The following is a 17,101-nucleotide window of genomic DNA, read 5'->3' as shown; positions in this document are numbered from 1 at the left end:
TCTCTGCCATTTATCTTTTGGTTGCAAACAAGCATGAATTTATTTTTACTCCGGGGTCTAATATTGTACAGTACGTTTCGATCCTTTGAAAAAGTTATTCTTTAAAATGCTTCAATGTTAATTATACAAAATATAATAACTACTCACTGCACTACAGATAGAGCAATTTACTAAACTGTGATGAAAGCTGCCAATGCTTGGCAAGTGGGAAAGTGTGTTGTACAGTGATACATTGTGCTGTGATAAGTTGTGCTACAATGAGCCATGAGTATACATTCATGCAGATGAGCACAACTGTTAAGGCTAAAATACCCTCTCATAATGCCTCTTTGAACATTCCAGTTTGTTGATTGTGCTCCGATTGAGGGACCAGCTAAAGATAAAGATTTTTTTGAAAATTATATTTACCAGCCAAACAGATGTGTGGGAAATACTGGAAACTAATTTTACCATTTGACAAGGATCACACTTGTTGGCTGTTCCCAATCAGAAGGGAGATTACTGAGGTTTTGAAGGAACTAATGCTGCCATTTGTGCTTAATGTTCATGTGCAGTGGGCAGGAGCCTTATGTCAACTATACAGGGAGCATGAAGGCAACGCCACTTACTAGCTTAATAATATTATTACTGCATGCGACATCGGTAAGCATGTATGGCTATTTGTTTTAGAATCTCATATGCTATATTCACACTTCTATTTATAGTGGACAGATGATGAATTTATGTGCTTCTTAACTTGATGTGGACAACACACACTGTAGGTGATTAGATAATCAACAAACTGACAGGTGGGAGCTTTATCTATTTAATATATTAATATAGCCTAGGTTCTATATGGTTTTATTACAAAAGATCTATGTAACTGGTGCCAGGTCTGCTGTTGCAGCAGTACCACCTCCCATAACAAATAATTAAATTTTCAATGTAAAATTATAGTGATATTGGAGCTGAAACAGAGTTGGACACAAAATTGCCATAATGTCCGCTCTAAAGAATATGAACTTTCCAAACTGCAAATACCTCTCTATTACAGCAAACAAATCTCTGCCTAGTGTCCAATTTTTTATTTTTGCTAAAATATGCACAAACAAAACCAAATATATGTGGGAGCAATGAAGAAATCACCTATCAGCAGCATCAGTGGTCCATTCATAATGGGTCAATAACAAGCAGTTCTCTAGTTGTGGTGACTGTCATTAATTATCTACCATCAATTATTATCATCCATTATTAGCACCTGTGACCTGCCCATGACCTCCCACAATAAATGCATTTTCTCAGGTGAATTTGCAGCTGTGTCCCAGTCTGCATTTGTTCTCAAGTGCAAGAACACCCTATTTTCGTACTGAAAGTTCTATTTCTCTTCTACCCTATCTCTCCAAGCGCATACATGTCCATGTCAGAATCATGCAAGTTTGCATACTGAGGGTACATAATCACTTTCTGGGGATGATAGGCATAGGACTGTTTTACTCAATACCGTAACCAGTCTGAGTTTGCACCTTTACACCTAGCATGTGGTTTGTTCCAGCAAAGCTCGCAAAGAGGTCACAGTCCCAACTCATGTAAACTGGGTACTAGGGCAAGTAGACTTTTAAAGTTTGTAAATGTAAGTGCACCGACATTAATTCTGTATTATGTAAATAGTTAACTTTAGTTTATTAGTGTAAGCAGAGTCTGTTTCTACTAGTGTATTAAACCAGGCTTGCCTACCCTCCCGATTTGGTCGGGAGCCTCCCGAATATCGTGTACCGCTCCCAACCCCCCAGAAAGGCAGGCAAGCCTCCTGGCTGCCACCTGCTCCCCCAATACCTCATAGAAACCACCGCAGTGGGGGGGCATTGACACAATTCGCGCTGAATTGCGTCATCCTGGCCCCACCCCCTGCTTCACAATGCCAATATTTTCAGCATTGTAAATAGGGGGCGACGCCACAGTGACGCGATAGCATGGCTTCGTCTCGGCTCCGGCCCCAATGCCTCATCACTAGCCGGCCACACCCCCCCGCTGTGCGCAGACATTCAGCTCCCTCCCTGAAGGAGGGAGCTGAATGTCGGCAAGTATGTATTAAACTAGTCTATTTCTACTAGTGTATTAAATAATCATATATTAAAAAAATAATAATATAAAAAAGAGGTGCTTGTGTTGGTGCTAAATAAAAATGAAGGAATTGTAAAAAACTAGGTAAATGATGGGAAATGTAAAAGACTATAAATTAGACCAAATAAAATAAATAAAATAAATTATAAAATTAAATTAATGAAAAAGTAAATTTAAAATAATGAGATATAAATGAAAAAATTAAATGTCATAATATTATTAAAATAAGAAGAGTATGCAATACCTGTAAAAGGAAAAAAGGTTAGTACAATAATGTTTATAGCTTTTATTGTGTATATAGTCCATTCTGAGAAGTACAGAGGTTCCAATGGTGTCAGTACTGGCCTTGCATGACAAACAGCAGATTTGGAATTAACTAGCTGTCCCTATATCTGCCTACCTTATCTGCCATTATTGGCCGTGTGCCGACTGGTTCCCTCCATATGTGTCTAGTTCGCCATTCTTGGCAGGTTCGCTCCATGATTGTCTTGGTCTTTTGCTCAGCGGCGCGGTATGATGATGTTATTCCCAAAGTAATTGCATGGTCTGTGGCATTTCAGGCTTGCGCCCCTTGACAAATACATGGTTAATGCATCTAATCCTACTGACAAATACAGAAACATCACAGTATCACATTTATTGATATATTAATTCCAAATGCATGTTTAATATTATTTCTACATATGAATACCTCCAAATATTTACCTGCAGATCACAAAAAGTGAGGCATAATGTAATTGTCTATGGACTCAATTTATTATGCAGCACTTTTCCAAGCTACTGCGTCTTTGACAGTTTCAGCCGCTGGATTTAAACAGCAATAATATTCAATACGAACACAACTGGTTTTGAATTTAATAAAAACACTCATTTAAATCCAGTGGCTGAAACCGCACAGGCTTTGCAAAGTGCTACATACTTATTTTTCTATTTTTCTATTTTGTGACCCAATTTTATTGCTGACTAAATAGTGTCCTACAAATGTAAACAATATTGTATCTTAATAGTGCTTTTTAATTGTAATCTCAAAATAAGTAATCTGTGTGTTGTTGCACAGTAAGTGGTTGCTTTACTGAATAGAACGTTAGTTGTACTTTAAGAGGCTGGATTTCATGCTATGCCATGGGCACATTAAAATGTGTAACTGGATCATTGAAGGAGATATAGGACCCAGACACATTGTCTGAGAGCTGCAAAGCATTCATCGGAAAAAGCAATCTCTTAAAATCAATCTGGCCGAGATATGTTTCTTTAATTCTCCAGCACAAAAGTGGTCAAGTGCAAAAGACCGTACTTCAAGTGACAAACACTAAGGGGAATTGGCATGTTCAGCTAGATTGCCCATGGGCTGTTATGTGACAGGATGGCTTGCCTAACAAGATGATTCATTGTACATAGGCACAGATAGGATATTTAGTCCAATAACCTGAGGCTTGTGAGAAGGTGAACCGAGAAGAATTAAACTAGAAGAACAACAGTAAAACTTGCTTGAGAGAACCTATTGAAAGAGAAATAGGTTGTAGTTGCTTAGGATGGTGAATTACAATAAATCTACTTAAATTGCAAAATGTATAACAAGGATTGGCAACAATTGGACATCAGGGCTGTCTTACTTCATGTGTCGTAGTTATTGTGCTGTTCCTGGCCCCCTCATTCACTGCACAAAGCATTCAAGCTAAGTGCTGCATATCAATAATGCCAAGCACATAGCACTTCCACATTAATCAGGGAAATCCATATTGTAACATTCCTAGGAAATCCCCTTAGCGAGAGGGTGGATGAGAAAAGCAGCAACCTAAATCAGGTCCGCTCTGCATGCCTGCATTAATTAAGTGAGACGAACTGGATAATTATAGCACTGGCTTGCCAGTTACTATTAGATACAGTTTACATTGATTGAAAAAAACAGGTAAAAAGAAATCTATTTAACTCTATTGTGACACCTAGAAAATAAGGAAAATTTAAATGTTGACAAAAAATATAGAGAAAGATTAAACATTAAGAGGATGTGCGGTGGCACTGGTCTCACACCTCTAGTTATGGCCCTGGAAGGTGCCTGTGGGTTGGTGCAATGCAATATGATGATGATGATGATGACGATAGTCATCAGCACTAGTAACTGCTCCTGATTGGCTGGTTGCAGATACTCATCTGAAGCTGATAGGTGCATTACATGTGCAAATACTATATGATTTTGTGAGTTTTAGTAATATACTTTTAGTCATATATGAGAAGGAGAGTTACCCCTGTTGTATTCAAGAGATTTTTTCTTTTTAAATTTTATTTTATCCACCTAGGGTCACAATTAGATGCCATGATATGATTTTTTAAAAATAAATATTTTTTCAGAAACACAATATACCATAAAAATAGCAATTTTTATGGTATACTGTGCATGAATTTGAACTTTTAAACTTTTTCGAATAATTGGCGAAAATATTCTTAATCAAAACAGGATCACCATAATCAAAATGATCTATGAAAGCAGGCCTAATTTTGATAGCAGTATTTATAAGATATTAATATTTTCCGATGTATAATGGCATCAATATTTATCAGTGGAAGGGGCAAACTGTGGGGGCCAAGGCTCTAATATGTTTATATGTCCCTGGCAGCTGCTCCTTTCTGTAGCCACCAGGTATGCACACTGCAGGCAGCTCTGGAGTTACTGGTGGCTGCAGCTCTTTGCAGCCGCCGGTTGGGGGTGCTGCCAGGCTACCCTAATACTGTAGCCATGTAATTGTATGCCTGTGTTTGTTGATTCAAATACATTCACACTCACATCAGTCCCTGAATATTTATAGAAACTACACATATATGATACCCACCTACTATTTTATCTATTGATAGATCGGAATCAATCTGCTGTAATTAATCACCAGCCCAAGTTTATTAGTTTATGTCAGACCCTTGCATTACTAAGACCTCAGGAGACGGATTCAACACATACAATAATACAAAGCACAGCGTTCTTACTTTGCAACATAAGAAAACATTCACATTATATTTCACTATAGCAGTCATTGTTATTTGTACACATGGGAGTGTTAGGGGGGTGAGGATACACAGTCTTATTCATAACACTATCTGCATGTTTATATATTCCAAGGTTCTTCAGCTCAAAGCTTAGCAGAAATCAGTCTTTGTAATATTATACATTTAAAGCTATGAATAATTCAAAGGCACACACCATCTTGTGACAAGATGGAGTCTTATGTGGATAGCTTAATAACAGATTTATAATTTTTCCCATCTTTTATCCCTAACTTTACACTATACTATCTACCTAAGCGGAACATGATATTGCTATACTATGTATAGGTACATTTATATATAAATTCCATCTACAGGAACCGATACATAGGATAACGCATTGATCCATTCCCCATAAAGCAAGTCCACGGTCCTCAGTCTGTAATTGTCTTTTATTCAGTCCATCTTGTCATGAATATTCAGGGAAATGATGATAGTCTTGCATTGTCCACATGTTTGCTTGTCATCCTCAATGAGGCTGGTTCCACAAATGGTACAACTTGGAATGCTGTCTTAGGCACAGATGCTATCACAGACTTGAGTCATCATCAAGGCCTTTAGTGTAGTCTCCTTGGAGAAACAATAGTCAAGTTTTACAGCAATATAAATGACTATAAACAAAGCTAAACCTTTATCAATAAGTGAAGTAATTCCTGATATCCATCTATTGAATTCATTAAACCATTTAACTGGGTTTAATTAGGAAAACCATTTATTATCATCAACATCATACTCTGGATTAAAATGTATTTTCCTAGACTGGTCTTTCAGTTCCTTGATTTTCTTCATGTGTCCATGTATCAGGTTAGAAAAGTTATCAACTATATACATTACAGCAGGTTAGTCTCACTATAAGACACATACCTTATCAAGCAGCTGTAAGGTACTCAAGGATCAGTCTAACTGTCCTATAACCTTTACTTTAAATTGCACTTCATTAGAGATCATCTTAAGTACATCAAATATTTCATTTGCAACACTATCAATCAATTTGGCTAAAGCTTCTATATGGTGAACATACTATACACTGGGTCTAGATATTACTACTGCTTCATCTCTTCATATAAAACTATATATGCAGTTACTCAGCTTAATACTTGTGATAACAACTCAAAGTTTTAAAGTTAAAATAAAACTTATAACAAAGCAAAGCAAAATATACATTTCCACATGCCTTTGTCAATCTTGGGGCCTAGGAACATGTATCTATTCACAATATCAAATTACTCCAACTCACCTTGGAAGAAGACTTTGCAATAGAAGGCATATAATCAGGTGTCCTTCTCATGAAGTTTCATTGAAATAAGTGTACTCATCAGGATTTGGAATAAACTTTCAAATCTGGGTTTAATAGCCTTCTAGGTATATTTCCACATTATCATCCAATCTCCTGGTTGTAAACAGTGGGTACCTTTATCAAGATAAAGGACTGGAATAGAAGAAAACACCTAACTATGGATTTTAGTTAATTGTTTCTGTAAGATTGATACATAGTACACCATATCTGCAGATGACCTTAATTATGATTTTCTTAACACACTGGAGAAAATAATTTTCTTAATTATCTTAATTACCTTGGCCATTTTTTATTTTTTTCTTATTCATCAGAATATACTTTTCCTATTAGGTCATATATGCGCATTTATTCTATTTTTTGTTACATGTCACAATCGTTTTTAATGGTATTTCATGTTTATTTTTCAATCTAATGTTCATGAACAGATTCCTTTCTGATTTATATTTGTGTATCTGCATTATTAAATGTGTATTTATTAATCTACTGTATTTCATCAGATTTATTAATTGACATATTGTTAGCTCTCCCACACCTGTGTTTTTTTCTTTTATAACTAGTAATTTGAGGGATCTGCCTATCCCCTCAGAGGTGAGCTGCAATAATATCTGTAGTTCTCAGTTTTTCTTTTCTGGAGTGCCCATTTTTTCTGTGTGTCTCTCATTATTATAAGGGTTAAGGAGTACTCCAACATTATGTCAGTACTTTACAGGGTCTAGGTGACAGAGTTTCCATGTGGCTAAGGGATTGTTCAAGGACCCCCTAAACATGTGAGTTAGACTCATGACTAAACAGTATAAACAGCATACTATAATCAGGTAAAACCAATGCTGATGCACCAACAATATCTTGTTTTACAACATTATAAACATCAATTTATTCATGTGTTAATGTAAGGGGATTCTGTTGTATCAGTCCCTTACTTGCATAATACAAAAGTTACAATTTATTTAAATAAAGTATCCATTTCCTATAATATGTAAATAAGCTCAGAGAGGCTTTAGGCTGTTTGGACATCTGCTTTCTGAATCATCACACTAAGCTAAAACTTACCAAGAAAGACATTGTGATATATGATGTCCTAAAAATATTTTTTTTTGTATGGATTGTAGTTAAATACTTTACAATTTTGTTTTACTTGTGCAGAATACTCAGTAATACTATTGTTTCATGCAAGCAATTTTGCTCTGAATCAACACCAAATTGTTCACATATCGTATAACAATTATGATTGCACTGGCAAACAGCCAATCTTTTAACATTAAAACTTGCAGCACACCCTTGTGGCAGTTTAGACTAAACATACTGCTTCTTTTGTTAGGGACTAAATGGCAGTAAAACACTATGAGGTGGGTGGTATGCCATTCAACAAGGTGTGCAGATTAGGTACTGTTAGTGTATTAAAACTGTAAACTTCTACCTATTTGGTTACTTGATCTGATCTGAAAGGATATTGTTTAACTGGCCACACATGTTAGCCTTAAGTTTAATTTAAATGGGCAGTAGCCTTATATCTATTTTACACTGTGCCCATAACATATCATGGACTTTAGCAAACATCTCATTTCAGTATAGACTTTCAGTGTTGACAACATTAATGAGCTAAAGTCACTTCCCCATCTTTGTATGTTATTGTAACATTTAATGCTGACCATAAATCTGCCTCTAAAAGAATAGGTAGGCAGTCATCTGAGACTATAACACCATTATTTACAATAAACTGCAATGGATTTGTCTTTTGTAAATACTGCATTTGACCATCCAGGCCAGTGGCCGGGACTACAGAGGAGGTTAAACATTCTGGTGAGATTAATTTGAACTGAATAACATCTTTAGCAGCCCCAGATGGGTACAATATATTGCGGGACCCTATGACTTGTCATATTGAGAGGTAGATGATTCTGAGGACTATGAACCTCATTCAGAGTCGGTCAAAGCGGCCGCACGGTTGTACGCGAAAAGGGGCCGTATATGCAAATGATTCCCTCGCAAGTTGCGTCCCTAAGTTCGGATCGGTAGTTGGCCGACCATGGGGAGGAAGCGGTCGGAATTCAAAAAAATATGCCCCCTTCTCGTACGCATTGCACGTCATCTGCGGGCATATAAGGATTAATCGAGACCATCAGCAACCATCAAAACTGGTCATAGAGCTTAAGGTTGACCATACTCTCTCTTAAGCTCTACGATCATGTCAGTGTAAAAACCTCCCATATCACATGTGCCATGACGCTACTTTGTTAATTATGCACTCCCATAAACTGTATGCACTCCCACAAAACGCCGTCCACATAATTAGGCACGCCTGCGTTTAGATCTCCACTCCCCTGTTTTCAAGCACCTTCCCCAGTTACCACCCACAAATGCCTCATTCTGTCACTCAAACTACCGACCTGGCTGTTTTTCAAGGAGAGAGAAATTTCTGATCGTAGCGGCTAGTTTGCGCACACACATTGCGAACTGTACGCATGCGCAGTATAGCGAACATCGGTGGCGTACGACCATGCGGCCGCTTCGACCGACTCTGAATGAGGTCCTATATTCTTATGATTGTTTGGCTATGTGTGTGCTATTCTAATATACATACACATGGGTTCACTGACATGAGGACCATTCTTATGTTATTAATGTTACCTTCTCAATAATTGTTACATTTCAACACTTGCTGTAAACACCTCAATGTTACAATCCAACTTACTAATTATGGGTAACATATATGAAAGTAACAATAGCTTAATAAATCCTTGTACAGGATTAAGGTAAAGGTGGACAGCATTACTTACACTGTCCCCATAATACCATAACACTACAACACTCATACATATTTATGTAGTATCACTAAAACAAAGGTCAATAGCAAAAAATAAACACACTTTTGCAACAAAACAAAGGCTCATACTAAAAGCAAAAACTATTTTGATTTGCTCGCTGGCCTGTGGAACGTCACTCCTCTCTTTACAAAGAAAAATATCAGTAAGACAATACTCAGCATACACAGAGATTTTTCACTGAGCCTTTTGTGAACAATTATGTCATACTTTAACATTTTTGAATATCTCACTAACATCACATTTATGGATTTTAACATTTTGTTCAGTTTTTGGCAAATCATCAGACATTTTTTTCACACAATCACTTCTCTGGTCAAACACATTTTTGTAGTGTGAAAGCTTAATCTCAGTCTGAAGTTCTATCTGTATATACTTCTTTTTGTATCTCAACTTCTTGTGAACATTCACTCCCCCTCCCTTCAGAATTTCTTAAAGGGAGATTGTCAGATCTCAGACACAGAGACACACAATAGCAAAACTCAATAGCAAAACTTTAGCATCTGATGTACAATCAATTTCTTATTAAAAAACTCAACCATTGCATTGTATGGGCGTCCCTAAACACGTAGGATTAAACTGAAATATTTTAACACATTTCTGAAATCTACCTCTTGTAATTTTTACATGCACTTATCTATTTTTACATTTAAAATCATAAACTATTTAGCACTCGCCACAATTTAATCGAGGATGTTCACATTTCTACTGTATGTATTTTTCTTATTCTTATTTTAATTTTTGGTATCTTTTCTGGGTTCAGTATATGATACCTTCAGTTTACAACCTCTCCAATTTTACAGAACCACAATTCCTAATCATCACATGCTTTACAGTCTATATTGGGACATAGCTACTTAATTTTTAGCAATATTCTTTACTGAACAATTTTGGACCTATTGTCCTTACAAATGTTTCTTCAAAATAATCGTTAAAGTACATGCAATTAATTTCTTATTCCCTTTCTTGTGATACTTTCTTTAACAAGTTCTGTTTTACCACTTTTATCCAATTCAACAGTTTGCTTTCAAGTTTGTTACTCTGTATGCAGGGGCCATATGACTTACGTATCTGTTGTAATTTTAATCGGATCAAGTGTGCCATTTCCATTCCTTCTGTCACCCCAGGACCTAACACTGTATGTATAATATCCATGGGGGTTTGACAGCAGGACAGATTTTTACTGTCCGCAATATCCATTTCTGTGTGTTTCCTAAACCCAATATGTGTGTGCAGGTTTACTAAACCCTGTTTTGCGGGTTTTGCCAAACTCCACTCTGTGTGGGTTTACTAAACCCTGCTCTGTGGGTTTTACAAAAACCCTGTCTGTGGGTTTTCAAAAACCCTGTCTGTTGGATTTACAAAAACCCCGTCTGTGGGTTTTACAAAAACCCTGGTCCTTCTGTTACTAAAGTGGGTCTCCTTAGTAGTTCTGGGCACACTATGACCATACCTTTGGGATGTAAATTGTTTGGCAAAGTTATTATAAACAAATCCCATACTTCTACTACTACAGTCTGGAGATAATCTCCATCAATATGGCAACCTACCAACAAACAAAATGTACTTCTATGTCTATTCACTCTGGAAGTATAAAGATCACAAGATGTATCAAGGGACAATACTTATGCTAATCAGGGAAACAAATGATCAGACTGTTAAACATAATAACACATTTGTTCATATTCAAATCTGTAAGGATTATAATCTGTATACATTTTTAAAGATTCATTGGACATGTCATTTCATGAAATAATACCCAAAACAAAAACAAAAAAACAAGAGTCTGAGACACAGATTTCCGTACCTGAATCCCTAGACAGACATGGGAGTTTCCAAAAAAAGCACAGTCCAGCTTGAACAAAATTACTCATCCCGGGTTTAAAGCTAGAATCCACTGTCCTGGTCACTCCCAATGTGTCCGTTTACAAATCAGTGCAGGAAATCTCGGTGAAAGGACCTCCATGTGATAGATCAGAATCAATCTTCTGTAATTAATCACCAGTCCAAGTTTATTAGTGTATGTCAGATGCTTGCATTACAGAGACCTCAGGAGATGAATCAACACAAACATCAGTTTTGGTTTCAAGATTCCCTCTGGCTATATTTGCGTGTCACACAATAATATAAAGCAGAGCATTCTTACTTTGCAACATATGAAAACATTCACATTATATTTCACTATAGCAGTCATTGTTATTTGTACATGTGGGAGTGTTAGGAGGGTGAGGATACACAGTCTTATTCATAACACTATCTGCATGTTTATACATTCCAAGGTACTTCAGCTCAAAGCTCAGCAGAAATCAGTCTTTGTAAATTATACATTTAAAGCTATGAATAACATGCCAGGGTGCCATTCCCAGAAATGGAAACATCACCATCATTTCCCGGGAAGGAAAAGGCCATTGATGGATGCAGATTCCTGGCCTCTTTCATGAAGAGACACCGGGCAGGAGGCTTCAGCTCCCGCAGCCTGACCAAAATAGCCATGGTGATCCCAGATTGTGATGGTGATTCCAGCCTGCGAGGTCAGCCACAGTGCTGGGTTCACAAATGCAGCAAGGAGGTGTCTGGCACCTAATAGCTCCATTAGAGGTCTGAGGACTGTATGCTAGGTACTAGTCATGCCAGTTCACTTTTGTCTAGCCCTGAATAGAAAACACAGGTATTCATGTTCTCTACGGCAAAAATATAATTATATTTGAAGTTTCCAGTGCTGCAGCCTGATAATACTAATAATATTACCAACAGTAGCTAATTTAAGATTTACTTTGGAACTGAAGTTTATTGAATGAGATGTGTTTTATTAATACTGTGTAAAAATGTGTTGTGCTGAGCACCATGTAAAATGGCATTTTAGTTGATTTCTCCCTTGTCTGTGTTGCCATGGGTGATGGATGGGTCACACTGGAAGAGGCAAACTGGAGATAATTTAGGTGCATATTTACTTTAGACGCGACAATTATAATTTCCTATCACCGCTTATTGCGGCAATAAGAAACTGAGGTTCACCGAGATGTATTAAAAATGACACATAGGGACAGGAGCACCAACAGGAGCCCGTCCCTTCCATGTGTAAAAGTAATGTGCGGTGTGTAGCCTGTAGGCAACAATGGCATTAACTACCAGGGCCTACTACTTCTGAAGTGATAGGCTGTTGCTAACACCTCACATCACACCCCTAAAATCACCGCACACAGACAGGAAGACAGGAAAGTCCACTACATTTGGGATGGTCCCACCTAAATCTGCACATTTGGGAGGCATGCACTGTGTGTATGTGTCATTTCAATGTATATTAATTTTGGAACAATATAGACATATTTTCACTAACAGCACAAATATCATTAACAGTTACACCACCAAAAATATTATGCTGTCGACATTAGACACCTTTAATTACACTTTAATACTTTGCAGGGAAAATGTATCTTGTTTCCAACTGCCTAAAACTATGCCAGCTGCACTACTGTATTATTCTAGTGGTATGTATGTGGCAATTACACTGTATGCCCATCATTCTACGCATGGCAACTATACTTATGTTATGCTAATGTAACATTCAGTGGAGCAATTTTATTTAATATGTAAATTGTTAGTACATTTTTTGATTGGTAGCCCATAGTAAATAAACACCAATAAAATAAAGAAAAGAAAATCCGATCCTTTTTATCCTCTTATAACAGCATATCATATTTCATAAAAATGTACTTATTTGAAATCCCTCTACTCAGCGAAACTGGCTGATGCACAGGCATACATGATTAGTCTTCTGGACTCATTTAGAGTTAGGAATAAATCCAGCTAGAAGGTGCGATTTTCTGCATCTTGGTAAAATCATTTTGCGCTGCAGGGGGGCAAATTTAAAATGTGTAGACATGTTTCAGACTGGGAGGAGAATGCACATTCTAGTTCAGTTATATTGCAGTGTAAAAAGTAAAGCTATCCCTTATGTATGAGTTACATACAAAAGCTGGCAGTATCTTTCCTACATGAGAAAAATTGCATTTACATATAATTGCAACATGGTTTTTCTAGATGTAAATCTGCACCATTCATTTGCTTTATCCTAACTGTAAAATATACAAGTAATTTACTGTAGAATAACCTTTATTTAAATACACATTTTACTTAAATATGGAACACATTGATTTGCTACTGTACATCTTTTTTTATATCTTCTGTTGAGGCCAAAATCTATATAAGCAATTGACCGTATGGATCAGCATCTGTGATACATGAAATTGGCTAAAATGATTTGTTATTGTAGTAATCCTAACTAGGCTAGTACTAATACTCTAAAATATATATGTAAACATTTATGGAACTTTTTGTCAAATTTAGATGACTTCAAGTGACACATCACCAGCAGTTTTGTTTTGATTAACTTTGGTGCACTATGAAATTGGTTATAATATTATAAGATAGTATTTTATGTCTTCCACTTATACAACTATGAACTTATAGCACACAAGTATAAACTGCTGCATATACTAGTATAATCAGAGTGTTCCAATGTGATCACTTCATTAAAAAATTTGAATAACCTGAAGAATAATGACCTTCTTACTATTAATTAAAATGGATATTTGAACTCATTGCAGAGATCCGTGACCTGCAAAAAGCCCACACGATATGCAGTCTTATATTAAGGAAATGTATGTCTTATCTGTAATCATTTGCTTTGTTCCCTTTATAAAAACCAGAGAAGAATTTAAAAAAAACAGTAATGACTGCATCCATTATTCACAATAATATAAATTGTACAACAATATTAATTGTACAATACAGTTTAATGCTATAGATCAATAGACATAGTTAATGGTTTAATATTTTTCAAGGACAGATCTTAATATTGATATAGTATTTGTAACTGTTACAATGTCATTTTAAACCATTCTTTTATTTAGAAGATTACTGTAAGTACACTTTTACATTTTGGTTCCTAATAATAATAATAATAATAATAATAATAATAAAAAACAAATTAGGCTAAGTCTTTTTCTTTTCTGATAATAAAACTACAATATGTCTAAATTTGGTCAAAACTTTTGTTATTTTGATTTGTGCAGGCTTTTTCTAAACTACTGTACTTTCCTGATTTCATAGGTGTGTATGTAATATCGACTGCTCTCACATCAGTTTCAATCCAGTGTGTGCTTCCGATGGCAAATCATACGATAATCCATGTCAAATCAAAGAGGCATCATGCCAGAAACAGGAGAAAATTGAAGTCAAGTATTTGGGTCGATGTCAAGGTAATGCCTGTAGCAGAATTCATTTTAAAAGCAGTTTCCATTTTTTTTTCTATATGAATCAATTGCTGGAAATTGACGAATGTTTGGTTGGTTGGTTGGTTGGTTGGTTAGTTGGTTGCATCATTTTTATATATGTAAAACTGCAAATATATGCTCAGAATGTACAGCTTGCAGGAAAAAGATACATTTTGAAAAAAGGATATTTACAAGTATGTTTTCTCAGGTGCATTGTAAGCCCTGCAATGGTGTAGAGTAAAACTGGCCACACATCTACAGATTATCTGTCCAACCAGCCAACCAGTTGGTTGGTTGGAATGAAAATCTGGTAAGGTATGAAAGCAAATGACAATCAGCAACTTGCTCCCAAACACAGGAATATGGACAAAAACTGTTGTTTGAACAAATTGTTTACATCAAACATTTAACACACTTATCTGACGACCATTTTCATCTGTTTTCTGGCATTTAGGAGCAGATTGCTGATCATCATTTACTCCCGTACGTTACCAGATTTTCATTCCAACCAATCAACTAGTTGGCTGGTTGGACAGATAATCTTTAGATGTGTGGCCAGCTTAAGCATAGAGAAAGCAGAGATACTGTATTGCATAAACCTATTTGTATACCACATCTATATAATAATCTATATAGTAATCAAGGGAGCCATTTCCCGTCTCCGTCATGTGCAGTAAGAGTGGGCACACCTCCCTCACCATCACCAACAGCTCCAACCACAGCAACTGAGACAGCAGATTAGCAGGAGATGACAGGAGGAACAGTAAGTTTAGCGGGAAGGGAACAATGAGAGCGCAGGAAGGGGGTCATATAGTTTGGAACGGGGACGGGCTGAGGTTACCCAGCATATGCCGTGTCTATTTTCTAGTAATAATATAATGAACTATCATATACACAAGAAATAATTGTGCCCTGACAGTTATTAAAACATGCAAAACTGACAAAATACACATAGAAATGCAGAATTAAAATGCAATCAAATGAAATATAAAAAATCCCCCCCCCCTGAAAAAAAAACACTTAGAAATTATGCTAATTATGAAATAGTATCAGCTGGAATTGTCAATATGCAATCAGCCAATCAGAAGTGGCTAAATAGTGCTTCTGATAGTCATCATAATCATTGGATATTATAGCACGAGCCCTGGTCTAATTGTATTGCAGTTATGTGACTACAGATGTGTCCATATACACCTATCCTTAAATTGTGCTAAGTAGCCCTGTTTGGTGCACCATGGACTTTAGGACTAAAACCGCACCAAGCTTCCTGCAAGAGACTTTTTCATAAAATATGCTTTTTATTCATATCATTAATTCATTAATGCAATGGGTACCCATATTACTGACAGAGGGTAAAAAGGGTAAAAGACAGAGGTATGATATGAGTGGCCCACACCATGCCTTTTGCCACACATCCTTAGGCTTAATCTGTGACTTTGTACTGTACCAATTAATTTGCAACAAAAATACTAATCCTAAATACCTAGGATACAATAAGCAAATATGTTAATTGATGTGCATAAGACACAAAATTTGTGAAAAACTATCTAAGTACGAGAATCACTTCTCGTAGTAAGGCACCTAAGTCGTGCCATACGTCTTGCACTATATGGTGCAAAAAGTACAGGTGTATGAGAACACATCTGTATGTAATTACTGTAAAGGCCTATCCTTGTCTAATCCTGCCCTTTCCCCAAGTGTTCTTAGATACAAGTCATTAAAACACAAAAAGATATAGGAACATACAGTATGTGTAATGATTTGTCTGCATATACACTGTAGAAAATGCACAGCCTAGGATAAAAAATCTAAATGAGTACCCAAGTCAGTATATATTTGGAAAATAACGCCATTTTAAAGTAATAATATAAGTACAGTATAAGAGTACATGTTTTAACATTCAGAAATATATTTGGAAGTATTTGTAGACCCATGAAATTCTGCTGAGCTAAAATAAAAAATATATTTGCAGCATAAGAAGTAATTTCACAGATGTGTGAAGTTCTGACAAAGCAATCTTTGAGTTCATTTGTTGCTGGCAATTCCACACTGTATCTGTCAATTATACTTCTCTGGATGGGTGAAATTGCACACCCAAACACACGAACATAGGAAAATGGGCAGTTTTAAAAATCTTGATTATCCCTACTGTCCTGTGAGCAGTTATCTATGCTACATTGCATTCATTCCCAATTGTAAGTGCAAATTTTGGAAATGATGCATCTTTGCTATTGATGCCTGGTGGGCTAAATTTAAAGTTGCATTTAACTTCGTATAAATAACAACTGCAAAAAACAAAGGCATGGAAATGCATCTTTGAGAGCAACAATCATGGACTCGATTTATCAGTCTATGGGCCTGATTCAGAGCCGCTCGCGAGCGCACAGCGCTCGCAAGTGGCTCGATGTTTGGCCACTGTCCATGTGCTGCTTCCGGTGTGTGCATGCGCGAGCCCCGCCGAACGACTGAACTTCAGTCGCTACGGGGCTCGCTATAATACGGGCCGGCTGTCGATGGTGAGTAACAGCTCGCCCCGTTTTGTAGGCGGGTAGAGGGGGTGGCTGCACAAACAC

General features: G+C 36.6%; 1 protein-coding gene across 1 annotated transcript in view; it reads left to right on the top strand.

Moving 5' to 3' along the window:
• Positions 1-17,101, top strand: part of TMEFF2 (transmembrane protein with EGF like and two follistatin like domains 2) — a 668,344-nt gene that overhangs the window by 491,880 nt on the left and 159,363 nt on the right. Inside the window, exon 6 of the mRNA XM_088456946.1 lies at positions 14,365-14,513. Coding sequence (XP_088313072.1) covers positions 14,365-14,513 — 149 coding nt within the window. The remainder of the gene's footprint in view (positions 1-14,364; positions 14,514-17,101) is intronic.

Source organism: Taudactylus pleione, unplaced genomic scaffold, assembly GCF_031769625.1.
Source record: "Taudactylus pleione unplaced genomic scaffold, aTauple2 ptg000728l, whole genome shotgun sequence".
Lineage (NCBI taxonomy): Eukaryota > Metazoa > Chordata > Amphibia > Anura > Myobatrachidae > Taudactylus > Taudactylus pleione.
This window is presented reverse-complemented; position numbering and strand designations above follow the sequence as displayed.